The sequence below is a fragment of the Strix uralensis genome, chromosome 33 (assembly GCF_047716275.1).
Source record: "Strix uralensis isolate ZFMK-TIS-50842 chromosome 33, bStrUra1, whole genome shotgun sequence".
Taxonomy (NCBI): domain Eukaryota; kingdom Metazoa; phylum Chordata; class Aves; order Strigiformes; family Strigidae; genus Strix; species Strix uralensis.
Genome location: NC_134004.1, coordinates 2,586,153 through 2,613,722, shown reverse-complemented (window position 1 = coordinate 2,613,722; position 27,570 = coordinate 2,586,153). Strand labels below are relative to the sequence as shown.

General features: G+C 49.2%; 3 protein-coding genes across 9 annotated transcripts in view; 2 read left to right on the top strand and 1 right to left on the bottom strand.

Moving 5' to 3' along the window:
- SCN8A (sodium voltage-gated channel alpha subunit 8) overlaps positions 1-16,929 on the bottom strand; it is a 59,099-nt gene extending 42,170 nt beyond the window's left edge. For 4 of the 7 annotated variants that reach the window (XR_012626783.1, XM_074853862.1, XM_074853861.1 and 1 more), the window contains exons 1-2: positions 16,780-16,929; positions 5,687-6,016 (exon numbers count right to left, since the gene is read on the bottom strand). Coding sequence is in view for 3 of the 7 variants with exons in the window: in XM_074853862.1 (XP_074709963.1) it covers positions 5,687-5,962 (276 nt within the window). In the remaining 4 variants the exon portion in view is untranslated. Of the gene's footprint in view, positions 1-5,686; positions 6,017-16,779 lie in introns of those variants that run through there. The other 3 variants (XM_074853865.1, XM_074853864.1, XM_074853863.1) reach the window with 3 other exon arrangements.
- A 3,197-nt stretch (positions 16,930-20,126) lies between these two features.
- LOC141936749 (thiol S-methyltransferase TMT1A-like) lies at positions 20,127-22,664 on the top strand. The gene is made up of 2 exons (XM_074853992.1): positions 20,127-20,671; positions 22,282-22,664. The coding sequence occupies exons 1-2, from the start codon at positions 20,177-20,179 to the stop codon at positions 22,516-22,518; spliced, it is 732 nt and encodes a 243-aa protein (XP_074710093.1). The 5' UTR covers positions 20,127-20,176; the 3' UTR covers positions 22,519-22,664.
- Positions 22,665-24,025: 1,361 nt separating this feature from the next.
- On the top strand, positions 24,026-27,551 carry LOC141936748 (thiol S-methyltransferase TMT1A-like). Its single transcript, XM_074853991.1, has 2 exons — positions 24,026-25,712; positions 26,631-27,551. The coding sequence occupies exons 1-2, from the start codon at positions 25,209-25,211 to the stop codon at positions 26,865-26,867; spliced, it is 741 nt and encodes a 246-aa protein (XP_074710092.1). The 5' UTR covers positions 24,026-25,208; the 3' UTR covers positions 26,868-27,551.
- Positions 27,552-27,570: the final 19 nt, after the last annotated feature.

The window sequence follows — 27,570 nt, the reverse complement described above, 5'->3', positions numbered from 1 at the left end:
CCGACACAGCTCGGCGAGCCAGAGGTAAAACCGTTCCTCGCACGGCGACACAGGCGTGTGCGTGCTGCTTCAGATGCAAACCAACCCACAGACTTTAGACCTGCTCTAGCAGAGCAAGCCAGGCGCAGGCGGGGAAGGTGGCTGTCAGCTGCTCTCTCCGGAGGGTCAGAGACTGTTTGCCTCGGCACGCTGCAGTGATTACATGGGAACATATATTTTCAATAGCTGTTTCACAGAGGATTGACCCAGAAATTTGGCATTCCCTGTTGTAACACAAGCTGTTTCATCCAATGGTCGGGCAATCGCCTACCAAACATGAACTCCACATTCTGCTCGCCAGCTTAGTCCTTCATCTATTACATGCCCTTACACAAGGCAGCTCCTTGTTTTCTCTTCCATGCTCTGCCCAGTTTTCTCTTTTTAGACCATAATGTTTGTTGAAATTATTCCTGTCTATAAAACCCATCTCATAAGTGGGCCTCTCCGCACAACCGTAACACAAATAAGGTGCCGTGCATTCCAGTCTGCTCATCGTTTTCGATGGTTCCAAGATCCGCTGCTCCAGTTCCCTGAGTATCTTATAAAATCCTGGGTAAATCTCTGCTTGGCCTTGTCAACGGAAAGAAGAGCACAAAAGCCAAAAAGCGTTTGGCAATTTAAAACCTTATCTTAGTTTTTCTTTACGCTGCTGACATATTAAAACTCAATTTCAAAATGGCTGCGTGCTCTTAAAATGTTTGCTGGTTCAGGTCCAAGAACATCCTTAAGCCCTTTTAAGATCTGCTGAGGCAAAGCTCAGAACTCAGAGAAAGGCGATACCTAGAGAAAGGCATTTTGCAGTCGTCTTCTAAGAGATGAAGTCTGGTTGAACTTTCAAAAGTCTCAGTTTGTTGTTAGAGAGTTCTGAAAAAGGCTCTGTCCAGTTTTCTTCAAGTTGGCTGGGAATCTACACTTTACAGAAATAGTTCTCATATAAAAAGAAGTAAGATCACAAAAGATAAGTCTTCTCTAAATCAATTTGCAAAATAGTGTCTTAAAGGAGCTATGCTGGAGCATGACAGAATTGATCAAGTGATGGCAAAAAGCATTCCGGTGATACGAAGATTTAAAATACTCTTGCTTCATGCAGGTTTTACATTAAGCATTTCTGTAATGGCTGAAAAGTGAGGAGGAGTGGGCAGAAGATTTAAGAAGAAAACAGCTTTATGAACAGCCTAAGAACATATGGAACCATATTCCTACAGCGGTAGCATGACGACTGCCTTACTCTCAACGTTAAGCAAGAGAGAACAACGACTTTCTGACGACACCCCGAGCAAGTTACTTTAACACTGCTATTTTCAAAATTAATTTACAGGGAACTCTGGCACCCTGTAGGTTGAAGAAGTATATACAGAATTAAATGCCAATGCAAAATATTTTTCAAGTCTGTTTTGGCTCGTAGAGGTGCACTTCCTAATACAGAAACCACATTATTTAATATTTATTTTTCCATCCCCCCCAAAAAGGGGACCAATTCATTCCTTCTTAGCAACTTATTCTTCTCCACTGAAAAGCTTATGGGAAAAAAGGTACCTGCCACGCTTCCCTCTTGCTTTCATCTCTTATTTCAAGCCCAACACAGGAAAAACCCTTGACATTTTTTGAAATTTATCAAATATTTCCGAAAGATACATTTAAAAAAATAAATATTGCTCAACATGCAATATTGAGAAAGTGATCTGGATTCATGTTTTAACGACATCACAGTCTGCCTATGTAAGGAAATTCATTCTGCCTCAGAAGCGGAAATGCTTCTCCTTCCTTCCCCTCCCCACCAGTGGGCTGCAGCTCTTCAGGCGACGGCAGCAGAGCCTCTCTCGCCTCCCGGTCCGTGCCACACTCGGCACACCCTGAGCGCCGCCTGACAGCTCTACGTGCCACGGCAACGCTCGGCACTGGATGCAAGAGGTGCCGTTATCTGTCGTCCCACGAAAAGCCGTACACCAGCAAACAACTCCGTTACACTTTGCCTTCCGTCCAACACCCAGAAAGGGCTGGAGAAGACGCCTGGCAGGGATTACACTCTCCTTCCTTCATCCTACCGCGGCAGCAGGGAGGACAGCTAGGAAGTGCACATCTACTCTTCCTGCTCCTTTTAAGCCTACTGGGGAGAGGGAGTGGAAGACAAAATAACATTAAAGACACAAGACCCAGAAAAGGTGATTAGCTCTTGGAAATAAGGATGAAAGGCTGATTTTTGAGATGGTCCGGATTCTTCCCTCTGTTTCAGTGTCTTCACTGAAATGCAAACCCCATTAGCGGTATTGTGACCTTGCAGGGCCATTACCGTGCCCTCCAGGAGGCGCAAGCGAAGGCTCCTTGGAGCACAGACATGCCTCCCGCAAGCTGGTCTCTCCCATCCCTGTGATCTTCCCAGGCCCACGCAGTCAAGGTGACATTCTGGACCAGAGGGCCCATTTCCAAACCGTGCGTGTGACCTGACAAAGTTGCAAGTCACTCCATTGGCACAAACGCACTAGAAAGATCCTCAGGTGCTCAGCTGCAAGCTATAGGTGACCTCCGACAATCCCAGCCCAGCCTCGGGTGTTCCCGGATGTACAGACAATCTTCTACAACGGCAGGGTTGATTTTTCCATTGAAATCAATCCACTGAAGCTTATAAATGGACTCGATTCCCAGAATATCCAGGGGCCTTCGACTGCCTTGTAAATGGAGCCACTGCAGGAGCATCAGCAGCTTCCCCGTGTTCAGTAGCAAGTCTGAGATTCACACTGAGTGAAACGGAAGTTACGTGAGGAAAATGACCACAACCTGGCAAAAGTCACGTCCAATGGGAAAGAACAGGGTGAGGAGTTGTTTAGTGGGAGTGATGGCCTAGGTCATAAATGGATGAGAAGGAAAGAGAGGTCTAAAAGATGGAAAACCAGTTTAAAAAAAGAAATACTAATAAGGTTGCGGAAATAGAAGAGGACGATGGTCCTTATCTCTCCCTTAGGCAAACGCTGAAGGAAGATTAGACCAGGAGGTAACCACCTGCCTTGCCTTCACTGCTAGGGATGCTGACACAGGTACCTTCCCTCAAATTTGTTTGCACATGTAAACAAGGAAGTTCACGTACCTGCCTTTTGGTTTTTTTAATTGAAATGTTTCAGGTTTCCACAACAAATATCACGGGCAAGTATTGCTTCTACCATGTGCTTCAGGCCAGGAACTGGAAGGCGATTACTATTTGTAAAACAAAGAATCATAAAAAAATTCTCTCTGGTACTTACGTAAAGACAAAAAGGAGCTAAATTAGCTCCCAAATCTGCTACCTGTGAGCAAAGGGACTTTCCTGATTCTCCTAAGAGTCATTGTTGCAAAATGAAACTGAAGAGAGAAAAGAGAAGTAGCTTGGACAAAACCACCGCTTGCAGGGCCGGGCTCCGAACCCAGGAGTTTTGACTGTACATGGTTCTGTTTCTAGGTCACATTGTTTCTCCTTTAAATATCAGTTAACAGGCCACTGGAAAGTTCAGCTTCTCCGTTAAAATGCAGTTTCAGTTTCCTTAGATAAACCAAGATCACTGTGTCCTACTGCAAGGAAAAGCAACCAGCTGATTTGTTCCTATGCATGCTGCATGTCTAGCTTTAAAAGAAAAGACCTATGATGCAAAGCCTTCTGGCAAATGCTGGAGAGGAAAAAAAAAAAAAAATCTTGGAAAACTTCCCATGATTCAAGCAGATTCGCAATTCCTGATGATTCAGAGAAGGGCCTTTTTTAATGGCCTTAAAAAAAATTCCTTGTGGGAAGCCACTGACTATTTGAAGCAGCAAAGAAGCAGCACACACCTAAGCTCTCGCCATACTGAAGTGGATGCAAAAGAAACAGAGGCAGTAAAACGTTAATCCGGTGTTCATGGGCAGCGCAAGGCTCCTGTCACAGAACAGCAAGTACGAGGCTGGCAGGGCTCTGCGAGTGTGTCTCCCATCTCCAGAACCTTCCCCTCCATCTGCAGCCGCTCCAGCTCCGCGGAGAGCTCGCATCTCCGCACGGCAGGCGCGGAAACGCCCGCACGCAGAAACGCCCGCCTCTCTTCTGGAGACGTGAGAGATGCCTTCAAAGTTGGGAACGGGGGCTTATTTTTCTCTAAAAATTAAAGATTTATTAACAGCATTGTGTTGGGAGGCAAACACGGACTGATAAAGCGTGAGGGCTGACGGGGTTCCCCTCTGCTCCTACTTCTGGTGGAACACTGAGACAACCAAGAAGCCTTTGCCCGATGCTCCAGGACGCGGCAGTGCGCACTGCTCTCCTATTTTAGCCAGAAAGAACACGGCCCAGTTCAACGTCAGGAACACAAAGAGGGCACAAAACACTCCTGCCTGGATTTGCAGTGACATTTCATAACACCTACTTGGTTGGGTGCAAGTGGTCACACACAACCGAAGAGATCCTGGGAACTGCTCTTCAGCTACATCTCTTTTTCACAGCCTGCCCACACCAACACCAGGCAACACCAGATTTGTTGAATAAAGAGAAAATATTTCTGAGGGATAATGTAAGCTACCCTCTGACCAGCAACAGCAGCTGCCAATCCATTTCCTTCAGTGCAACATCCACCTGACCACCAGTCTGCCTGGCATCCAACACATACACAAACCACCATATTTTGAAGCCCTGTTCTGAGCTGGTGCCTGCACTCCACAACAAATAAGCATTAAATTCACTAGTGTAAATGCAGAAAAGAATGACCAGTTCTACCCAACGTTAGCAGCAAGTTCAGTTATTTCATGTGAATAACGCCCTGCCAGCCACAAAATCACTTCTGAGTGTGGCAAGAAATGTCTGCCCCAACACAAAGTCATAAAACATTTTGTTACCCATGACAACTTCACTGATTTTACGTGACAGCCATTCTACCCAAGTTTTGAACGGTCACATCACAACTGTTGTCACACACGTGGTCAAACCTCCAGCTTCTCACGCGGCACAGCTAAGCCTGAGTTACTGATGGCAATTAGCTTATTCAAATTAAATTTCTATCAAAGAAAGCAATGAAATTAAACAGCAGAGAAGAACCTCAGTTTTAAGTCATCTAGACTTCTAAGAAAATTGGTGATCATGCTCTTCCTTATTTCACCAGTAGAAGATCCCTCCCCTCCATTTCCAGCCGTGTTTGCTTACTCACCACCTCCCTCACTCCATTCCTTAATACCTCTGGGCACCCATAAATGCCTCCTGCCATATCACCTTAATTCCACAGACAAATATTTTAAAAATAAAAATTATAAAGATGAAAGCAAGTTAGTTGGTTTATCTCACTTCTTTTTGTCATTATTTTATATCCCACTGCTTCATAACGATCAAATTCAGACTGAATTCCATGCAAGTAATGAAATAGACACTTAACACCGTTACCGTTACCCCTCAATTAAATTCTTCTTATTGCCCTCATGGTTAAAATTGGCACATTAGCACAACTTTATCTATTTTTAGTTTCCAGACCTTGTTCTCCTAACTCCATCCAAGCAGGTGTTTAAAGGTTGATTGTATAATCCTATTAAACCTCAAAGAAAAATATGTAACAAAACAAACAAGCCCATCCAAAGACTCCATTCTTTGTCTTCTACTTAAACCATACCCAAACCTGAAATTTCCTAAGAAAAAGGTGGTTTAGCGACTTCTTTCTTGCAGACTCACTTTCTGGGTCATATAATAAGGGTCAAAGTCCTCCAGTGGTACAGCAACCAGGCCTTTTGGGATGTCCCCGTAGATGAAAGGCAAATTCTTCCCCGCCTCAAGGTCACTGTTTGGTTTTGGTTTGCTGTCTTCATCGTCATCCCGGTGGCTGCTGTCTTGCTTTGGACGCTGCTTCTTTTTTAATTCTGCAATGTGTTTCTCGATGTTAGCCAGAGACTCCGGCGTGAAGGGTTTAAAACTATCAGGGCCTGGTGGTGCGAGCAGCCGTGCTGCCATCTTTTCATCCTGCAGCAGCTTCTTTAGTTATGTTGCACCCCGGACAGGTCAGCTCTGCAGGGGAGCAAAGAGCACAGCAGAACAGTCAGTCACGGCACAGACAGACAGACAACACACAGCACCCAACGTCCAAAGGCAGCTCTGGTCCTCAAGGCCTCACAGAGTGAGGCAAGCAGACCTGCTGCTTCTCGGTCCCCAAACAAGCTACAGGCAGATGGACACCACGCGCTGACACCGGGTGAACCTGCCCGTCCCTGCCCGTCCCGTGCTGCCTCCCCAGGTTTTCTGGCGCAGGCAGAGCCGACGCGCAGCCCTGGACCCCCGGCAGCCACCCTGAGGGCTCCCCTGATCTGGGCAGCTCCCGAACACAGACTCGGTTCTAGACTACAGAAACTGTTCTGAAAAGGAACTTCATCAAAACCAGTATTTTCCCACAAAAACGATTCGACCAGTCACTGCTCTCCAGCAAGCTGCATCGTTAGACAAAAATTCCAAGTCAGCTCCATTCCCAGGGTCGGGACGAGGTGTTCGGCCTCGTCTAGAAAGGGCTGGGCGTTAGCACATCCCTCCCCCTGCGGAGCAGGCCCTTAGCAAAGCTCCTTCCTCAACACAACACGGAGGAGGAGTAACTTGGGGCTGGGCCTATGAGAGAGAGCAGCAGATGACACGCCCGGGACACGCTGAGCTCTTTTGAAAAAAATGCTCCTTCGTGTCCTACCAGATATTGTTGCAGTTAAGGAGAAGTTTCCTGAAGGACTCCAGCAGGCACTGGGCTGGGTGTGCCAGGGAGCATCTGAACCATTCCTCATGTGGGACCAAGACCGCAGTGGGCTCACCTCTGCCCGCTCCGGAGCACACCACATCTCTGCTGCGCAAAGTCAAATCTCACCCTTTCATTTTACATATCTATATAATTAGCAGGGTTTCTATTCATTTCAGGCCCTAAGAATGAAATAATTTTAAAATACTTTCACCAACTACAATAGTAATTTCTGAAAGTTAAATTCCTGTGATATGCGGGTTAGATAAAGTCTTCTTTGCATCAGATGCAACGCAAACGAGCACTTCTCCACGACAAAAAGAGAAGAAAAGGGACGCGGACGCGGTACAGAAACACGGCTGAGAAAGATCTCGCAGAGCTTCCAACCTGCAAAGGAGCACAGACCTCTGACAGGATTTTACCCTGTCCCTACACAGAGCACCTCGCTCTCTTCCCCCCCACTCCTACGAAAGAGAAGAGCTGTGAGGAAGTTCGTTTATCTGAATCCAGCCGCCTACAAACCCTCTGCAGCTTTGCACCTTTTGGCAAGCTCTCGCTCAAGAACCAGCAACCAGAATATATTGCATTTCTGAGCTCCTGGTACCTCTTCAAGCTTTTCACACTCCAGGAGGAGGCCAAGAGAGAAGAGGAATTACAGAAACCCTGCACTGATGCAACAGCACTGCAGTACTGCAGGCTGGAATACAACCCAGCCCTGACATGGCTTGGCACTTCAGGGAGGAACCCAAACACCCAAGTGGCAACAAATTCAAGAGGACTACGAGTATACGGCACAGAAAGAATCTAAAAGCTATATGGGAAAAGGTCCCTTCAGTAAGGAGAAAAGACCATCAGTAAGGTCAGATCTTTTAAGCTAACAGGCGCACAGCATCAAAATATAAATTAAAGATTTGGCATCTCTGAAAGCAGAATGACTTTCAAATTCTTTGAAAACTATGATATAGGACCGAATCGTAAAAATTCAGCTATTTGAGCATGATGTTAGCCACCACTGGTCTTTACAGCCCTTGGCATTGACAACTGGACTGTATTCACGTGGGAAGAGTTCACAGAGGCCAGAGACATCACCCAAACGGAGGGAGGCTCCCACCCGTGAGGACGAGCTGGGACACGTTTGCCCAGTCTCAGCAATGGGCACGCTCTGAAACCCAGAATCACAACTTTCTATGGATTGCAGTGGACTCCGTGAATAAATACAGCATAGAAATAATGGAGTCCTTTTTTAAAAAAATACCTGGAGATCCCAGCCTTTAATATAGTACCTGGGGTATTTCCAAAAGCCAGAACATCTAGTGCAAAGTATCCTTCCAGGCGATTTCAGGTTATTCCTTGCAACCGCTTCACTCCGATTCACATGCAAATCTAAAGCTGCGCCACACACGTAGAACTTAATCAAATGCTGTTTCCGTCTCAGGTTTTATTTGGAGATCCAAAAGTACAGATCTGCCTCCTTACGTAACTACACAGAGTAGTCTGGGCTGGGATTCTTTCCTATGAACTTGACCAGGTATTTCTAGAGTAATAACAATACAGACTCAAAAAAGATGGCAAGAGGGGAGAGAAAAGCCAGTATCTTGGTCACATTACCTCCAGAAACATCACGGAATAGCTTGCTGATATTAAGGAAAAATTAATTTATTCTATTCTTGCAGCAGTTGCATGCATTTAATTACCAAATTTCCCACATACTGTGAAACTATATAGCAGCATTGGGGATGTGGTCTAATTGAATGGCACAGATAAATATGTAAGGCCTGAATTTAGAAACCAAAGTAGCTCAGGGACACAGCATAAAAAAGGGAAAAAATGAAGGCACAAATGAATGCCTGATTTGTATGCACAATTACACAATCGGCAACTGGAAGCAACCAACTAATCTGCTAAGTGGCCAATTAAAAAAACAAAACCAAACCAACAAAAAAACCCAACCACCACCACCTGCCCCCCGCTCTGGTCCACAACTGCACACCACAGCGGCTGTGCGGAGACCCTGCCCATCAATAAACCAGGAGACACCCTGACGCTACACCCAGAAACCAGGTTACAAGTTTGCCTCGTGCTTCTGGCTCTCCTCGCGTTCCCCCACGCCGCAGACTGTTCCGCTGCCGAAGTTACAAGAAGCAATTGCTCTTGTTTCAGCGTTTGGTACTTACTCGAAGGGCTGTTACTTGCTTGATATCAACCCGTCACAGTGACCTGGGGCTTTCATTTCTTGGGATGTTCTTGCCTGCCCTGACTTCATTTGTTTCCCCAGTAAATTATCCACATTAAGATAATGGACAAAATCAGGATGTAAACTGAAAGGATGGGAATGGAATGTTTATTTAATTCCTTAAATCAGACCTGTATAGCAGTTTTTAAATTTTGGATAGCACGGCACTACATGTTCTCACAATGACGAGCCATGCTTTGCAGCTCCCACAGCCAACCCCTAATCGTTACCTTACAGAGAGACAGAACTGCCCAGGATATTTCAGAGAGCTAGTTTTACTAAAAAAAACCCACAACAGACAGACAAACAGCTTGGAGTGCCTCAGTCACACAGCCCCGCCAAGCTCTCCGGGCTCAAGCGACAGTGCAGAGCAGGCTCTACAGTCACCAGCAGCCCCTTCTCCCAGCAAGGAGCAGCGGTTAAATCTGGGTGTCTGGAGCACTCCGGTTGTTACTGAAGCAAAAAAAGTGAGAGTATCAAGGATTTCCACTTGCAAGATTTACCATTTTTCTCAGTAGGAAGAAAAGAAAACCTCAGTAACAACAAAAAATTGTCATGCGAGGATACAATAATATTTCTTAAACATCTGTCAGCATTCACCAAGGCGGGGTTTTCAGTATTCAGTGGAAGAACACAATGAGAGTGCAGGAACATCTGCAAAAAAACAAACAAAAAACACCCCCCAAACCAGCCCCACAGAACGAGGGTGTCAGCACACCGGCTCCTCGGGGGAAGTCAGGCTCCAGCCTGCCTGTTTCAGTAAAACCTCCTGCTGTAGGGACCTGCGGGGGAATCAGGGCCAAGAGGGTGAGCTGGTTTTCATTCCTTTCCCTTTTTGTGGATTTCAATTAGTTACAGGAGGGGATTCAAAAAACATCAGGCGTTATCTAATGGTTTGATTTTTTAAAAATAAAACTACTCCTTAAAGACATTTACTAAAATTAGTCCTTAGCCACGTGTTGACTGAATGAACAAATATTAAACTATTTTCATCCTGAAGATCTCAGGATTTAAGTAGAAAAGTTTCTCTGAAGAGAGAGAGAAACACAGAAAGGGAAAATAATTTGTCACCTGGAAATCAGTGGTAGAACTGGAAGCTGATCACCAGCACTGGGACTCTCCCAGGCTCCAACCCTGTTAATAACGGGCCGTATAGAACAGCCCCCCCGGTGAATCCTGCCTCCAGCCATCAGAAGCTGCCCCCGCCCAGCGCAGCCAGCTCTGCACCCGGCCTGAGACCACTCCTTCATCACACAAGTACCAGTTCTGTAAGAGCTGTGTGGCTCACCCTCGTCTTCCTCAGTAAAGACCCTTCCACACCAGCACATCTGGCGTGCTGAAGCACAGCGGGGCCGTTCTGCACAGCAAGCTTCGTTAGACTGAGAAGCCTGTACATCTTATTTTACAACTGGCTCTGGTCTTGCTGGGACATACAGGAATCAATAAGAATAAACGCTAGAATTTATTTTGGCACTTCCCACATGTGATTCTTCAACCTCCAACAAGAGAAAGATGTTGAAAATTGTGACAGAGAGTCACCGTCCAGGGAGAGTCGGAGGGTACGTGCTTTCCCGAGCCACAGGTAACTGCTCCAGGAACGACACCGCGCTGCTGGGGACCCGCAGTGCCGCTCCCAGCGACTCTGGGGGAGGCTGGAATTTGTCACGGGCACCTGGAGTCTGGTGCACAGAACTCCCTGGGGCCAGACTGCATATTTACGCACACATTTGTCAAAGATCAAAGATTTTACACCAGAAAAAATGCCGTACTGAGCTGCCCAGTTGCTAAGACTTAATTATTTTTTCTAAATGTTCCCAGCAGTCCATTTACTGGTACATTATGAAATATTCTAATAAATTATTCAAGCTGATTGTCAAAATAAATTAAAAAACACTTTTGAGGCAGTATCTTTGCTTTAATACATTTCTTCACTTATTAATTTGCAAGATGCCGTCATCCACAGCACGTCTTTCAGTGCCTTCGAGAGAGAGCCCTTCTCCATGAATGTTTATATAACCCACCCAGACACACGTGGCTTTTGATTTGAACATGCAGGGTTGGGGCAGAAAGGAAAACAGTCCTCTGAAATTCTGCTGCACGAGAGCCTAAAAAACTCCGAGTCAAACCAAAATACCCACGCATGAGAAAATCCATGGCTGGAAACGGCCTTCAGAAGAACTCACTGATCTGCTCCATCCGCAGTAAATTCTGGGTGTCTGGAACAGGCCAATTTTATCAATGAAACGGTTCAGCGATAAAACTGCCTGAGATGCGGGAGGAACATTTCCCTTAGAAAAGCTCTCACGTCAGGTTTGAAGCTATGAAGTGGAAGGAAGAGGAAGTATTTTGCCTGAAAGTGAATATTTATTGTTTTGTCGCTGGTCGTTTTCCCCCGCCCTATGTAAAACGTTGCAGAAGTTTCCCGGGCGCTTGTCTCTGAGCAGAGCTCAAGGACAGACTCTGGACAGGGCAAGAAAGCGCTTATGCTCTTGAAACAGCAGTGGCAGAACTGAACTTGAATACACACCTCTAAAGGTAAAAAAATGAACAGAAACGTAGGGAGGAGAGAGAAGCACAAAAGCCAGCAAAAGCAACAGAAAAATATTAGAAAACATTAATATTTAAAGATGCTTTAATAAAAACCGGAGAAACTAAAGATCTAGTACTGTAGGCTTTCTCAATCCCTACAGCAGCACTATGACTTCTGTAACATCACTAAGTTACAAGAACTAAAACCAGCTAACCCCGGCTCTCCAGCTCCCGGTTAGCCACCGCTCAAAGCTGACTGCCACAGGAATGTGGAGATTCAGACAGACTAAGCAAGCTGAAGTGCAGCACTTCAACTTCCCTTCTTAAAGCCAAACTTCTGAACAAAGAGTTGAACAACTCGGTTATCGTGCAATAGTTAAGACATTAACCCAAATCCAGCTCCTCGTTCCGTTCACTCAGCCTATCAGTGACCCATAAAATAGGAGCAAGGTAACAGTTATTCTACCCAATATTTGTGGAGGAATTCATTTAATGTGGAGCACTCAAATGGTATATTACAAACGGTACATTTAATAAATAATGGATAAGGTAAAGGATAAGATAAAGGATAAATAACCCCCCTTCTAGTTCTCTGCTCTTGCACAACACAGAGCTCAGAATTTCTGCAACGTTCTGGAATACAGCTCGTGCAGGCCTGGTGTTTCCCGAGTGACGCTGTCTTTGTCTTTTCTTATCACCCCATGTATATCTCATCTGATTAGATAAAAATCACCCTCCCCTAATGTCAGCTACTCCCAGTTGTCTTAACGTGACCATCCTGCTACTGATTTCTCTAGCCAGTCAATAGAAAGTTCATCTCCTGCTGCGAACGCCACTGGAATAGCAGGGTTTGTTGTTCAGCCTCAGGTGAAACAGATCTCAAAGGGAAGGGCCGGTGCATCACCTCAGTCACATGGAGACACTAAGGTTGATTAAATCCACAAATGGCCTAAGGATCAGGCATCCAACTCCACAGCTTCATAACTATAATGCCAGGCTCCTTTAGGTAAGGGTTAGGCTCCTTCGAACCGGCCTGATTTTTAACAGCATTAAGCATTGACACCTCTTAGAGTTCCACAGAACTGCTGGGAAGTCAACACGCCTGGAAATAAAGACAACTTTTTATTACTCCTGTCTTCAGAATAACAATATTCTTGTCTAGCATTAGTTATCGAAACGATTCAGTTCATGCCTGGGCATGCCCTTAGCATGCAAAGAAAATGAGGTAAGTTGAGGCACTGGGGACAGACACATAAGCTGTTTGTGATCAGCTTCAACTGCTTTGTTTTTCAAGCATCCTTCCTCAACACCCAATGCCAGAAATATCATCTCAATAGCCAGAGAGCTCTAGGTATTGCTGAGTTGGCCCCAACAAGCTGTCGGAGTTTCTGATCCCAAGCAAGCACCACCTCCTCCCTCCGGAGCCGAGCGGTTTCGACGCACGCCCAAACACGCATGAAGGACTAACTGCACGCGTGGATGTTTTATTCAGTTTTAGAATTCACATGGGGGGTTCTAGGGAAAATAAGTAATGGCGCACATATCAGGAGAAAAAGAGGAGATGACTTCTACTCATTTTCAGCATTTTCTGCTCCCTACTTCTCTAGCAACGAAAGTTTTATTTATGTAACTTTCAGACCACTACCTGTAAAGTTCACAATGTGTTTATATGCTGTTCAACAACGAAAAACATTACTGCTTTTTTGGGTTTTTTTAAATCCTCCTGGAATTAATTGCTCAGAATACTTGATTTATAAACTCCTCATACCTTTCTGCTAGCACAGGAGCAGTATGAGTGACATGGAACGGGACTTCTAGGCCTTAGACGGCAAGATTTCTGCATTTTGCAATGGCTGTTTTCAGAAAGGAGCAATTTCACAGCAGTCCCGTCCCTTCTGGCTACTTTTTCTACTGAAAATATCCAGTACGCTGATGTGCTCCATTAGGCAGGAGTAATACTTTGTTACAGGGCAGAACTGAGGGAGGAGAAGGCAGAAGTTACTCTAACTTTGTGTTTAAAGACAGTTGTTCAAGACAGAAGTTCCTGCGAAGTGTTAAAAGCCGGTCTTGAATCTGAGCTAATATCAAGGAGGAGTTTTAACCCACTCCCGCAGCAGTAAACCACCTCTTCTTTACTTGTATTCTCCAGCTTAGCGACCGTCCACTCCGCACGAAGTGGAATAACAGCATAAGGGAGCAAGTCCGAGCATTTAGTTATTTCTGAACCCCACCAGATTCAAGCCAACAGTCCAACGACGCCAAGCTCTCTGCCCCGCTACCACTGACATAAGCCACCACATGTCATCTCCTCTGTGGTTTCTCAGATTATTTTCCCCGCGCTTGTTCTCAGCTCCACTGCTTTTGTTTTGTTATTTTACCGCACCTTCTTTAATCCAAACCATTTCTTTGAACACAACAATAAATTATTGATTCCAGTGTATTTGTTGGTGTCAATGGCAGTCGCAGCCGCTTCGGGAGGAAGAATCGATAGTGAATGGGCATCATGTGACCGCATGAACACGGCATGCCCTGGAGTCACATACGGCCTCCGGGCCGACCGCCTCTCCAGCCATTGAAAAATAGTAAGGATCAATTGATATGTAAAGCCCTGACAGTTCACTTTAATGGCAAAGCATGCTAAACAAGCCAAGCAAACCCACAAATGAATGCAGATACAACAGCAAAAAGGAGGAAGATGATACCATGACTTAGATTTTCAAGCTACTTCATTTTCACTCCCGCTGACTTTGTTTCCGTTTTATTTCACCTCCTTTAACCGAGACTGAAAGTACATCCATGCTCCATTTCTCGCAACATGCAACCACTCTCTTCTGTTTATTAGGACGCTGGCTTTCCACCTCTGTTCACTAAATATTCACATAACGATACTCGTTCCACTGAGCAGTACCGTATCTATACCACAATCTAGACACAAGCCATACGTATGAGCTTATATAACCGGTTAAATTATTTGTAACAGGTCCAGGTCCTTCCACCCAGGATGAACGACACTGTAGAAGTGTTGAGACGTGTAAAAAAGGAGCAAGTAGCCCTTCAGTCATTTTATTTAAACATCCCCGAAGCCGAGAACGGGGACTTTCTAAACACACGGCAGATGGCAAACACAACCAGCCAAGGCGAGAGGCCTCCCAATGAACCTGCCGGGGAAGCTGCCTCACGGGGCACCCCGCGAGCGCTGACCGCCGGGGGGTGACTCCCGAACCCATTAACCCCTCTCCTGTCGCTATTTACGGATTACAAACAGCTCCACTTTATGTCACGGCCCCGGCCAGATGGACCGAGGGGCCGTGCTGGGCCCCGGGGCTGGGGGGGGCGGTCCCGGGAGGGCGGCGGGAGGCCCCGGGAACTGTCCGCTTCAGCACCCGCCGCCCGGGGCCGACGCGGTTCCACCGGCACCTCGGGTGTCGCGTCCAACGTTCTCACGGGAAAACACCGGGCAAAGGCGAGAGGCAGCCGCCCCCCCGGCGCGGTTCCCCCTGGCAGGGCGCGCTCCGAGGCTGCCGCCAGCGGGGTTACCCCCCGCACGCTGCCCGGCCTGGCGCGGGGTCTCCTTTTAGAAGCGCATCCATCGCCGACACGGAAAATAAGCACTTGGGTGCACCAATACTTGCAGGCCCCCTCCCTCCCAAACAGCACTGCCAGCCATCACCCCTGAGAAAACCACTGATGTAATGCTTCCTCCCCTTTTGCCTCTGAAGACACCAGTACGGGGGCAATCGGGCTCCAGGATCACCCTCGTTCCTTGTAATTAAACCTTCCCCAGTGTGAAATGAGGACATTCGGGTCATGGGTTCCCGTTGGGGGTGGAATGCTGCAGTGGTACAAGGACCAGGTTCCGTGTCTACACATGGCAGGAACACAACCAGCGCCCCGTAAACCGACCCCACAAGGATCTCACGCCGACCCCCCCCGTGCCACGGCACGCACGGAAAGCCGGCGGTGGATGATCCTACCACACCGGGATCCCTCTCCAAAAGGCAGCTCGGGGCCTTACGGAAGGCTCGCTCCAGCGGTGCTGGCCCTCACGCACACACTCCCCTTCCCGTCAGACTTTTAGACTTTACCTCGGATCATCTGCAGCTACTGCCGGAGCGTCTCTTCCAGCTTCCCCACCCCCACATCAGCTGGGCATAATTTGCACCAGAAAGGAGCGGGAGGAGGGGAAGAAGACACCCAGATTTTTAATAGAAAAAGCTTGTGAACGTGCAATTCCCTCTCCCCAGGAAGGAAAAACTAAAATAAATCTGCCCTCACCATTCCCCAAAATCTCTGTGGTGGAAGGAAGCAAAAGCACGAACCACGACACCAACATCTGGGGCAGGCTGGGACCCCAGAGCCGCCCCATCAATCTCCCCCACAAAACTCTGTCCTCCAACTCCCCCCCTCCCCCGGCAGCAGGAGGCGAAAAGGGGGGGTGGAGGGATGTACCGGCTCTGCAGCTCGGGCTGAGGGGGGAAGGGACAGCGAGAGGAACTCCACTCGTCCCTCCTCTCTCCCTCCCCACAATGCAGACAAAGAGCACAGCCCCGAATTTCGGGGCCCGGGAGAAGGGCCCCGCGGGCTCCCCGGGCTGCGGGATGGACGGGGAAGGGGCCCCGGCCGGAGGTCCCGCTGCTCCGGGCTGGGGGGGGGGAGCAGGGGCAGGTCGCCCCCTCCCAGCACCAGCCTCCCCGCCGGGGGAGGGCTGACCCCGAGGCCGCAGAGGCGGCGGGCGGGCGCGCTGGCGAGTCCCCCCCTTCCCCACGGGGCTCGGGGACCTCGGGCTGCAGCCGGGAGCCGGGGGGAGAGGGCGGATGGACCTTCCCCCGCCGGGGGCTGGGGCTGCGCCGGGAGCCCCGAGGCTGCTGCTGGGGCGCGGAGGGCGGCGTTGGGTGGGGAGAGAAGCGGGGGCACCCCGGTACCCCCTCCCCGAGCGCGGAGGGAAGGGGCATCCACCGGGGCCAACTCTCCTCCGCGGGGTGGAGAGGGGAGAGGCTCCTCGGGCCCCCGAGGCCGATTTGGGGCAGGGGGCTCCCCCTGCCCCCCCAGCCGGCTCCCGCCTGCCCCCCCAGATCGCTCCCCATGCAAGCCAAGAGCTGCCAGAAAACCGCTCTGCGGCAAAGCCCCCGCCCGGGGTGGGGGCAGGGGGAAGAGTGTGTGCTGCTGGGGAGGGGAGGAGGATGGGGGGGGGGTGAATTTAAAAACAAAAAAAAAAATTTAAAAAATCCGGGGAGCAAAGGCTGTGGGACCCCGGGCGCCCCCCGCACGGGTCCCCGCGCCGGGGCTGCAACTTACTGTGGCCGCTGCACTAACGCGTCTCCCGCAAGGCGTTGCTGGACTGCGGAGGTGGGGGAGCTGCAGGAGGAACTGCGGTTGTCGCCATCTTGGTGCGCTGCCTGCGCTGCCCCCCCCCGCGCCGCCCCCCGCCCCGCCGGCACCGCGCGCAGGGAGCGTCGCAAAACTCCCGCGCCCGCGCCGAGCGGAGGCAGCCCCGGGGAGGGGAAGGGGGGGGGGGCTGCCGGGGAAACCCCCTCCCTCCTCTCCCCAGCCCGCTCGCCCCGACGGGAGCTGGGCCCTACCTGGGGGGCGAGGCGGCCCGGCGCCCCCCGCCCGCAGCGCAGCGCTAGGCTGGGTTAAGCCGGGCTCTGGCTAAGCGCCGGTGCTCACGCCCGCCCAGGGCCGAGCGGGGCCTGGCCCAGGCGGTACCGGTACCAGTGAGCACCGCTCCCAGCATCAGCCCCCACCGGGAGACCGGGAACCGCGGCGGTGCCGGAGGTGCTCGGCTCGCCCCAGCACCCGGCCGGCTCCGGCACGGGCTGAACGCGGCTCCGGAACAACCGGTTCCAACGCTGGGAGCCGAACTTCGCTTAGGCCGGCGTTACACCTCAGTCTAAAGCGCTGCCCACGCAGGACGGACTTCGGAAAGAAGCGCAAAAATCCCGCAACAAACACCCAGCGCGACCTGTGGCTGGTGTCACCAACAGAGCAAAAGGAAAACTATCAGCCAAATGCTTTTTCCTCTTTTTTTTTTTTCCTTACAGTTTCGGGATAAGCCAAAACTTCAAATGGCCACACACATTTTGCATCAGCAAGAGCTCTGTGACCTCATCCCTGGACGATCTGGAAACAGTAAGATTGTACAGAAGAAATAAAAAAGTGCCAAAATATTTGTGTCATACAAGCAGTGAGGCTCTTTGGTAGATCTCGGCACTGTACTGGCTTCTTCCTTCTCAGCGTGACCTGGGCTATTAGATTTCCTCTCCAAGGTCCTTCCTCGGGACCTGGCAGGTTTCTCGGGGAGCTGAGGAGCTCCCCAACACCCAGCAGCTCCCTAAAGAGGTGCAAGTCTACTATGGAATACGGTCCTCAGCTACAACCCCATCGTATGGGCAATTTCTGTTTTTTCCAGTAATACTGGAATAAGAGTACTAATAACTGACCAAGTTATGCCTCTTCATTCAAGAGAGAAAACTCCTTTACACACAGAATTTACACCTATAATGTTACACATATAGCTTGTGACTGCAATTTTAGGATCAATTTTTATTGTTACGTAGTTCTTATTCTCGGTAAGACTGTGCCTGTGTTGCTCTAAGAACAACTTGACACACTGTATTAGGTTGCTGTTTTAGGGGAAAAAAAAAAATATATCCACCTTGCAGAATGTCCTCTTCACAGAATTTTAAGTCTCTGTCCTCTGTGCAGAGCTGCAGGAGTTGTGTGCTGAGCAGACAAGCTCGCAGGACACAGCACTGTGCCGGAGAACTCATTTATCTTCCTGTGGAAGTGACACAGGAACTAAATCTGCCCTCGCTTTACGCTGCTGCCTTGGATGGGACTTCCCTACTGTACCACAAGGGCAGAGGCAACCGAAAAAATGGAGGTATCTCAAGCCACAACTAACCAAAGCACTTACACATAAACAAGCTGCTACAGATTCTGAGAAATTTTCAGTCCAAACGGGACCTTCCGTAGCTTGGTTCTCACTAAGGCTTAAATTTCCAGCAGATGTGAAATAAGTGGAAATAAACCCACTGAAAGCTAGGAAAAAATCCACTGATAACAAACTGCTGAGGAACAGGATAGCATCTCCCACATATGAGTGTTCACGTGGCCAAACATGAGAGTTTGGTCCCATAACATGAGAAAAACCCACCTTCTCTCACAGGTAACGGTGCCGGCAGCTTGAAGCACACGGTGCTGGCAGGCAGCGAGGCAAACTGACCCCCCGCCTCCAACTAGGGCACCCACCGAGCCGGCGGCAACGGGGGGCACACGGGTCCCTCCGGGGCGGGCCACGCACCAGAAATACTTCAAGGACACTCTGGGGCCCCGAGGGTGTTATTACAGTTTGTAGAAAATCTTTAAGCAAGGCACCTAAAGAAATAAATAGGTCAACGCCCTCGGAGGTTGAACAGTGATAACAAAACTAAAAAAAAAAAAGTTCCTGATTGACCTAAGCGATCCTGGCACAGCCTGGGAGAGACTCTAGCCCGGGTAAGAGGCACGACGCTCCCCACAATCCCTACGCAGAGCTGGATTTTCACAGACTGCTGTGCTCAGCCCTCAGAGCCACCCAGGTCGTTACCTGCATCCAGGTCGAAAGGGAATCCTCAGAAGATGCACACACTCCGAGTTTGCAAGTATTTCCAAAATAATGCTGCCTTGTAAAGCAGGTAAGTATTACAACTCCAGCTAATGTATTTGCTTGCCTGTAATCAGAACAGTAAAGCTAATAAAAACCATAAAACCCCTCCTTGGGTTAAAAGAGAACAAAATCACCCAGAACTCAGGCAACAGAACTAAGATAATTCTGTAATTCTGGATCTGAACAATTAACTACCCGGCACTGTGCTGTCTCTTTAAGGAGCACACAGCTGCTCAGTACCAAAAAAATAAAAATTGCTTGATAAGGATACTGCTTTTTCCTTATTTCATCGTTACAGCCCTCACTTCTCCCTCCACCAGTGTAGTGACCTCGGCATCGCCTCGTCCGTGGCTTTGGGGACAGGGATGTCACACACGCCTCAGCAAAGCACCCAGAGCAACAGCCACCAGGTGACCGGTCCCTCTGCCAGGACAGACCCGCAAAACCACCTGACGCTGAACAAAGTTGGGGAGCTGGAATGACCGTGTAACGGAACCAGGTTGTTACGTGGGGGCAGGCAGGGAGATCGCGGTCGTCTCCAAGCCCTCTCCGGTACCACGGCCGCGATCCTCCTGTTACACAAGCCGAGGGGATTCTGAAGTGAGCTCGGCAGCACCCAGGAGCACCCACACCCGCAGGGTAGGGCGATGGTCCGGCAGGCACGGGACCGAGAAGCGAAACGCTCGGGGGGGGGGGGGGGTTTGGAAGGGTCCGTTCTCCCAGCTAACAGGCTCAGAGCAGGCAGGATCCGAGCTTTCAGGTTGAACCCAGCGAAGCGTTTCCGTACGGGTGATCCAGCGGCGAGGAGGGACGTGGAGCCTTGGCCGGCAGCGAGGGGCCCCAGCTGCTTGGTGGGGGTGGCCCCGGGTCCCCTCCCACCCCGCACAACCACTGCGCTGCCGCTTTAAGAGGGCGCTGGGACAGACAGACAGGACGGACAGACAGACATACACATCCGGTTCAGAGGTGGCCGAGCAGCCTGCGGGCAGGGCAAGAAGCACCTCGCCTGCCACCAGCCACCTCCGCTCCCAGCCACCAGCAAGGATGGTGCTGGTCACCTTCCTCCAGCGATGTGTCCAGCTCCTCCTCTTGCCCATCCACGTTCTCGCCTGCCTGGGCTTGTGGGACTCCTTCTACAAGAAAGTCTTCCCACACATCATGTCCAAGGTGGCGTCCATCTACAACCGGAAGGTCTACAAGCAGAAACAAGAGCTGTTCAGCAACTTGAGACAATTCACAAGTCCTTCGGGCCAGCTCACGCTGCTGGAGATTGGCACGGGCACTGGCACCAACTTCCAGTTCTACCCCCCAGGCTGCCGGCTGATCTGCACCGACCCTAATCCCAATTTCAGAAAGTTCCTCCTCAAGAGCCTCTCAGAGAATCAGCACCTTAAACTTGAACGTTCGGTGGTTGCTTCTGGCGAGGACCTGCACCAAATCCCGGACGGCGCCGCGGACGTGGTGGTGTGCACCTTGGTGCTGTGCTCGGTGACCGACGTCCCGCGAGTCCTGAGGGAGGTCCTGCGGGTGCTCAGGCTGGTAAGCTGGGGCAGCACGAGGGACAGCGGGGCTCCCCATGTGTCCTGATAAGCCAAGCTGTGTGGACTGACCTACATTTAGGATAAACGCAATCACCTGCACCAGGCCAAGAAAGAGATTAAAATCAACCATCATATCCACTTATCCACTCACAAATAATTTTCTTTTGGGCTGCTTCACCTGCAGATGAAAGAACCAGCTCAGCCTGCTTCCCCCCTCCCTCCCCAGCACGCAGGAGCTCTGGGGCACCAGCACAGTGGTGCCGATTGCCGGGGCGAGTGAGAGGCACGGCTACTCAATCCGGGCAGCCTGGCTCCTGCGCTTGCAGCTGGGCCACCTGCAAAAACTCCAAGGCCAAAGCTGTTTCAGAAACAAAAAGGAAAGAAATAACGCCCCCCCCCCCCCCCCCCCCCCCCCAAACACAACCCAGGAGGTGCTGGGAGCGAGGAGGAGGAGCAGAGCCGGACTAGATAAACAAGATTACTGCAATACAGGGTGGAGTACGGGGAGGGAAGCAGAAAGGAATGTGCTTTGTAACACAGGTAGATTATTAACAATTTCAGTTCATAGTTGCGCTGTGTATTCTCTAGCAGTTCTCTCTCTGGTCTCTAAAACTTGTCCACCTAAGCAGGTATGTCCATTACAATCTAAGGTGACATTTGTAAAATCCCACATTTACATAATGCCCTTCCAATACTTTTTTCCAGTTATCCCAGAGTAACTGGGAAGAGTTGAAATTAAACTAAACACAAATCCTACCCACACAGGTGAGCTAAATCTGTGTAACGGGCCAGAGCCTCCAGGTGTAGATGAGACCAGCCCTGCATGTGGCTGAAAACCTAATTAATTCCTCGAGGCAATCTCGCACACTCTTACAAAGCAAACCTAGGGAAGAAGGAGTAAGATCCTACCCAACGCACTGCAGTCAGGACGGGAAGGAAACATCAGCTCTGAACCCCTGACTTGTTTGGCTCCACTGAAAAAGTTTTACGGGAAAGGTTTGCTTACAATAGTAGATTTGCTTTTTATCTGTTATTTATAAACACGGACATGGAACAGATGTGGGCAAAAATACAATTAAACATGGATAGGGTTCACAAGACTGACGCTGACAAAACTACTACGCACTACCTATACTGACTGTAGCCTGGGACACCAGATTTCTGCTTGCTAAGGCTGTCTCACATGTTTTATAAACACGAAGAAATAAACTCTTGTCCCTGCTGGCAAATTGTTTCGTCACATTTCTCAGATGAGAAAAACTGAAACACAAGGAAGTTAAAGTGGTTTGTCCCAAGATCATCCAAGGCACAGACAAAACCCCAGTGGCAGCAGTTCGTGCCATCAGACCGTACAGCCTCTTGCACAGTCCTACAGTGTGCCCCTCAGTAAACGTGTGGTCACCCAGCAGTAACCACCCAGTAACAACCATCTTCAACAAAAACTGAACGGGAGGCGCTCTCAGAGACTTCAGGGTTCAAAACAAACATGACTCCAGCGAGGTGATAAAAGGCAGCGTGTTTACAAATACACAAAATATAAAAGTCTGCATCCAGAGGGGAACAGCCCTAAGTCCTTTTAATTACTTTTTTTACGGCACTGTTTTCCAGGGTGGAGCTTTCTACTTCTTGGAGCACGTGGCTGCAGATCATTCCAGCTGGACCTACTTTTGGCAAAAGGTTTGTGACCCGGCCTGGAAGTATTTTGGAGATGGGTGTTCCCTGAGCAGAGAGACACAGGAGGAGCTGGAGAAAATGAATTTCTCAGAACTGAATTTGAGGCGCATTCATGTCACACCTTACTGGATTCCTACTAGCCCCCATATCATTGGGTATGCAGTAAAATAAACGACCACGAGCACTGCGGGACACGGGACCTCCCTTCAGTACTCCTGTCACGCTTTGCAGAAGGTTTTTCACCCTTACAGTCAGCTCAAATACAGCAGCTGGCCACCCAAAATAAAAGTATGGAAAACGTCCTGAGCTCACGCAAACTCGGAATCGCATTCTTCCATTTCTTAGGCAGGTTTTCTGGATAGAGCTCTGAAATAGAGCTGCTGCACAGGGACCAGGCAAACTGGAAACAAGTCTGCACAACACATTTCGGTCCAATACAAAATAAAGGAGGCGTCAGCATCTTAGAGAGGTGAGAAGGGGGAGAGGGAGGAAAGGGAACAGAAGATACATGCAAGCAAGTACAGAGGGCTAAGGTTTTTCTAGGGCCAGAGAATAATGCCCAACCTCTAACGTTTCCGATACAGGACACATGGATACGGCATCAGCAGGAGCGTTTTCATTTCAGTCTTCCCATTATGAAATGTATTTACGAGCAGGCGTTCATTCGCCCGTGCCGGCAGAGCCCTCCCTGACAGGACTTCTCTTTATTCAGGGAAGTGCTCATTACAACACCACTTCTCTAGGCGTAATTCTCATTGGCCAGGAGATGCTAATGCTGTCAGTGCAGATTTCACTTGAACCAGCCACCTACAAAGCAAAAAACCAGAACTTTTCTTTACACGGGGAGAAAATTGGCATTTGTTAAGTCAGATGGCAGAAACCTCACCTCCGCTGTAAAACGCTGTTACTGGAACAGCCATGTCCTTAGAGCCCTTTTGTCACGCTCTACTAATGTGTTTTACCTGTGCTTCAACTCTTCATTTTCTACTCTCCCTCCAATCTAGATCACACCTTAAAGAGGCCTCTTCTAAAAGCCAGGGCTTTCATTAGACATGTTTTCCAGTTAAACTCCCCTAGGACACCAAGAGAAGGTGCTGCTCTCTTGGCCACTGTTTCACCTTTTCTATGATTTCCTGCAGTAGAGGAGAACGGTATTAAAACCTGGTAGAGATTTTATTTGTAACAAAATAATGCATTAATGTCTCTTATTTTGTGTTCCATACACATCCAACTGGTCTACACCACAAGCAACTCCCACTGTTCAAATCCGTTTCTCTAATGCAGTTGCCACAAGGTGGAGGTATGAAGGTATGACAACAGTCTAATACGATGCCGCCGTACGCTGGATTTTATATTTGCTTTATTACCACTAGAGGGAGGAGGTAACTCATCGGACAGCGGGACTACCTATCACTCAACAGCAAAACAAAATTCCCCAATGCAATTCACGTTAGAACTGCCTTGATTAGGGACCTTAAGGCCTCCTTTCCCTGCAGGAGGCTCACCTGGAGCACAGCAATTAAATGCTGGTGGCTGATCTACACACCTGACAGGTCCTTTGAAAACGCACTGGTGGCTGCAAAGGTGAAGACGTTTTACAGAATGCGTTTATGGTTGACTCAAGCTTATGAAGGTAGTAAACCCAAGCCATACACCATATGCAGTGATTACCAAATTAATAAGTTGTTTTATCTCTGTTCCACAATTCCCATCAAAGGTCTGAAAGATAACTGAGAAAAGCAAGCTCATTCCCTGCAAAGGAGCCCGTACGCACACGTTGTGCGACTGGGATACCACTTCTATAGAACTTGAGTAGCTTTAGTAGCTAAATGTGCTGATGCCTCAGGCCACAAGCTGTGAACGTTCACCTTGTCAAGTAAAAGAATGCCCCAGAGCTGGTCCAAGCCAGGAGATAAAGAAGTCAGTCATTAACAGAACCTTCAACCTTAGAGATAACAAACTGCTTGCTTAGAGCCAATGGAAGGACCCAACGAAGAACGGGAAGACCCCAGACCCTAATATCACTACTGCTCCGAACTGCCGCGTGAGGATTGGGGAATTTAGACCGTAAGGGTATAATTGCCCAGGGATTTCTTTGTTCAAGGTCCCTCTTCAGAGGCATCCAGCTCAAACCGTAGCGCTATTAATAAAAAGGACGTTATAGAAGAATCTCCTTTTGGCTTATTGATTCAGCGGAAACCTAGAGTGGAACCCTGTTATGGTGGCTGGCACGCATAATTTCCATAACACACATACCAAAGTATTTCAGGAGTCCACGAAGTGGAAAGACTGAAAACTGCTGTCGCAGAGAGAGCACAGAGCAAGTAGCCGACTAGCTCATGCAGCTACTTACAACGGGGTGGTAAATTAACTCTTAAACAAACGCGTTTTAACTGAAATGTTAATCAGACTCCTAACGAAACGCCTACAGCACGTGCAGAGTTCAGATTAAGTTCCCTCAGCTCACTAAAGACAACACAGAGTTGCTCTGAGAGATATGACCTGTAATCGAACACCACATGTTTGCTGAACACCGAATTAGGGCGACTGGTGACATTTTGCCAGTGTTCTGTACAAAGTTGTACTGCCCAGTTTATGCCGATTACGTAACAGACTGGCAGCTCCTCTTCTGCCAGAGCTGGGATGCCACGGTAACCGTTTGGTACGCAGTCCTGCTTCTCCCTTCCTGGCCTGTAATGGGACTTGAAACTCAGCTGTAGGGAAAAGTCCACCAGCTCAACCCAGGGAGCTGAATATACTTCAAGAGGAACACAGCAAGTACATGAATGCAGCTCTGTCTGAATTTCAATACGCAGAAGAACTAGCTTTGCTCAGTGCGGATCCTCTGCCCCACGCTGGAAATGATGGAGGCCAGCATCCTCTTCTTCCGTGCCTGCCTCGCGCTGCTTGCCCTGCCCATCTACCTACTGTCGTTCCTGGGAATATGGCAGCCCTTCTGTAAGAAGATATTTTTTCCTTTCTTCATAGAGCATTTTTCTGCAATTCATGAAAAGAAAGCAAAGAAGCAGAAGCAGGAGCTATTTCGTAATCTACCCGACTTCAGGAGCCCTTCAGGAGAGCTGAAGCTGCTGGAGATCGGGACCGGCTGCGGTGCCAACTTCCAGTTCTACCCACCGGGCTGCAAAGTCACGTGCACCGACATAAACCCCAACTTCCAGCAAGGCCTTTTGAGAAGCATGAACAAAAATCAGCATGTGCACTACGAGCGTTTCCTAGTAGCTGCAGGAGAAGACCTGCACCAGGTGCCCAGCGGGTCTGTGGATGTCGTCGTCTGCACCCTGGTCCTCTGCTCTGTGCACGACGTGAACGGCACCCTGAAGGAAGCCCTGCGAGTGCTCAGACCAGTGAGTATCTGAATAAAAACTTCTCTTATTACCTTTATCATCTATTCCAGAGGCACTGCACCAACAGAAAAATAAAAAGTTGCTTTTGAGCTGACAGACCAGACCCAGTTTATTTCCCTACAGCCACTCTGCACTGCTAAATGGTGCAGGCAGTGGCAACACACCGGTCGCTCCGTCCTATTCTGAAAAGTAAAACCCTAGAAGTAACAGTCTGCTAACTAGAACTGCCACAAATTTTCCAAGTAATTACAGTATAGCATTTAAAGCAGAACTAGTTCCTGTGGTATTCTCCCTCCCCACACACACCAGATTTTCTTTGGGTGGGAAGCTCTCTGATCGAGACTGAAAGTCTGCATTTTAAATAAACTGCTTTAGCCTCTTACAAGTGGGGCTGAGCTACCTGTATGACTAAAGCACTCTAATTAAATGCCTTCATTTCCTGTTGTATACTAATCAAGGTAAAGATTTTAAAAAGCTGTTTTGCTGGGGTATTTTTGCAATAGACTTTCAGCCTTTAAAATGGCATTTTCAAGACAATCCTCTGGGTTGTCAAAAACTGATGAGTTTGAGTAGGATTTACACATTTCTCTTAGTTTCCTTTGAAAAAAATGACACGCTAGCAACCGTAATTGAAACAAAAAGACAACAAACCATTGCTATAATAAAAGAGGGATCAAATAAGTCCTTCCTTCACGCTGTTTGAATAGGCATTTGGAATCTCTGCAAGTTTCCTGCTTAACGTTAATTCAACTGACACCACAAAAGCAAAAAGCAGGCGGGGAAGGGGGGGAGAATACTGATGAGCGAGCAGACTGCCCAGGCGCTGGTGGGTATCTGAGAGGAGGTGGGATGGAGGGGGGAGCGCGGCGTGACCCCAGCACCTGCTGCGGCTCTGTAAGGAGATTTTGTTTTCCCCAGGGAGGCGCTTTCTACTTCTTAGAGCACGTGGTCGCTGATCGTTCCAGCTGGAAGTATTTTTGGCAGCAGATCTGCTACCCGACTTGGAAACTCGTCTTTGATGGATGCTGCCTAACGAGAGAGATATGGAAGAATCTGGAACAGGCCAACTTCTCGGAGCTGAACTTACAACACCTCAGCATAGCGCTGCCCTGGACGCCCATCCAGCCGCACATCATGGGCTACGCCGTGAAGTAACTCCCTCCGCCCTGCCAGGCCTTCTCCCCTGCCCCCCCCGTCAAATCCCTTCACAGAATCAACGCAAATAACACGACATAGGCTAATCAAGACATCTGAACCCAGGTAACACCATGAACGACTTTAAGTTAGTTTCTAATTCAAGCATCCAAGAAGAGAGGGACAGTTTTCTAAACATCTCTGAAGCTCTTGCGCTGCTGTGCCTCGCGCCCAGCGCGGCCCGTGGAGGATCCCAGGAGGAGGCTGCAGGAGAATGCAAAACAGCCCAGCAGGCAGGAAAAAAAATGTATTAACGCAAGAGAACTTCGTCTTACGTCTGTCTGACTCTGGGCAAGGATTCCTTCAGGCGCTCCCCAGGCGTGGCAGCCCGGGCTGAGGGAGCCATTGTGCACCGGCGCCGGGCTCGACCCACGCCCCTCTCCCCACGCTCCGTCCCAGCCGCTCACGTTCAGCCTCACAGAAGGAGCAGACACAAACCCTTCACACCCGACTTCTGCTCAGCCCAAAGTTCCTTATTGACAAAAGCCGGGGGCGCGCGAGGGGAAGGGCCGGCCCACACCCTGCCTCCCCACATAACACTTACCAAAGTCTCTGGGTCACTTGGCTGCCTGCCTGCCCCTGCGCCATTATCGGGTCTAACGCTGTTCGCCACCAGAGCATTAAAAGCCTCGTGTTTAACATTAACGCCCTCGAGAAGTTTCTT

Excerpts from the sequence above, each read along its gene's own strand:
- LOC141936749 (XM_074853992.1), top strand. The coding sequence starts at position 20,177 with ATGGTGCTGGTCACCTTCCTCCAGCGATGTGTCCAGCTCCTCCTCTTG. Across the intron at positions 20,672-22,281 it reads TCCTGCGGGTGCTCAGGCTG|GGTGGAGCTTTCTACTTCTT; the intron begins GTAAGCTGGGGC and ends ACTGTTTTCCAG.
- LOC141936748 (XM_074853991.1), top strand. The coding sequence starts at position 25,209 with ATGATGGAGGCCAGCATCCTCTTCTTCCGTGCCTGCCTCGCGCTGCTT. Across the intron at positions 25,713-26,630 it reads CCCTGCGAGTGCTCAGACCA|GGAGGCGCTTTCTACTTCTT; the intron begins GTGAGTATCTGA and ends TGTTTTCCCCAG.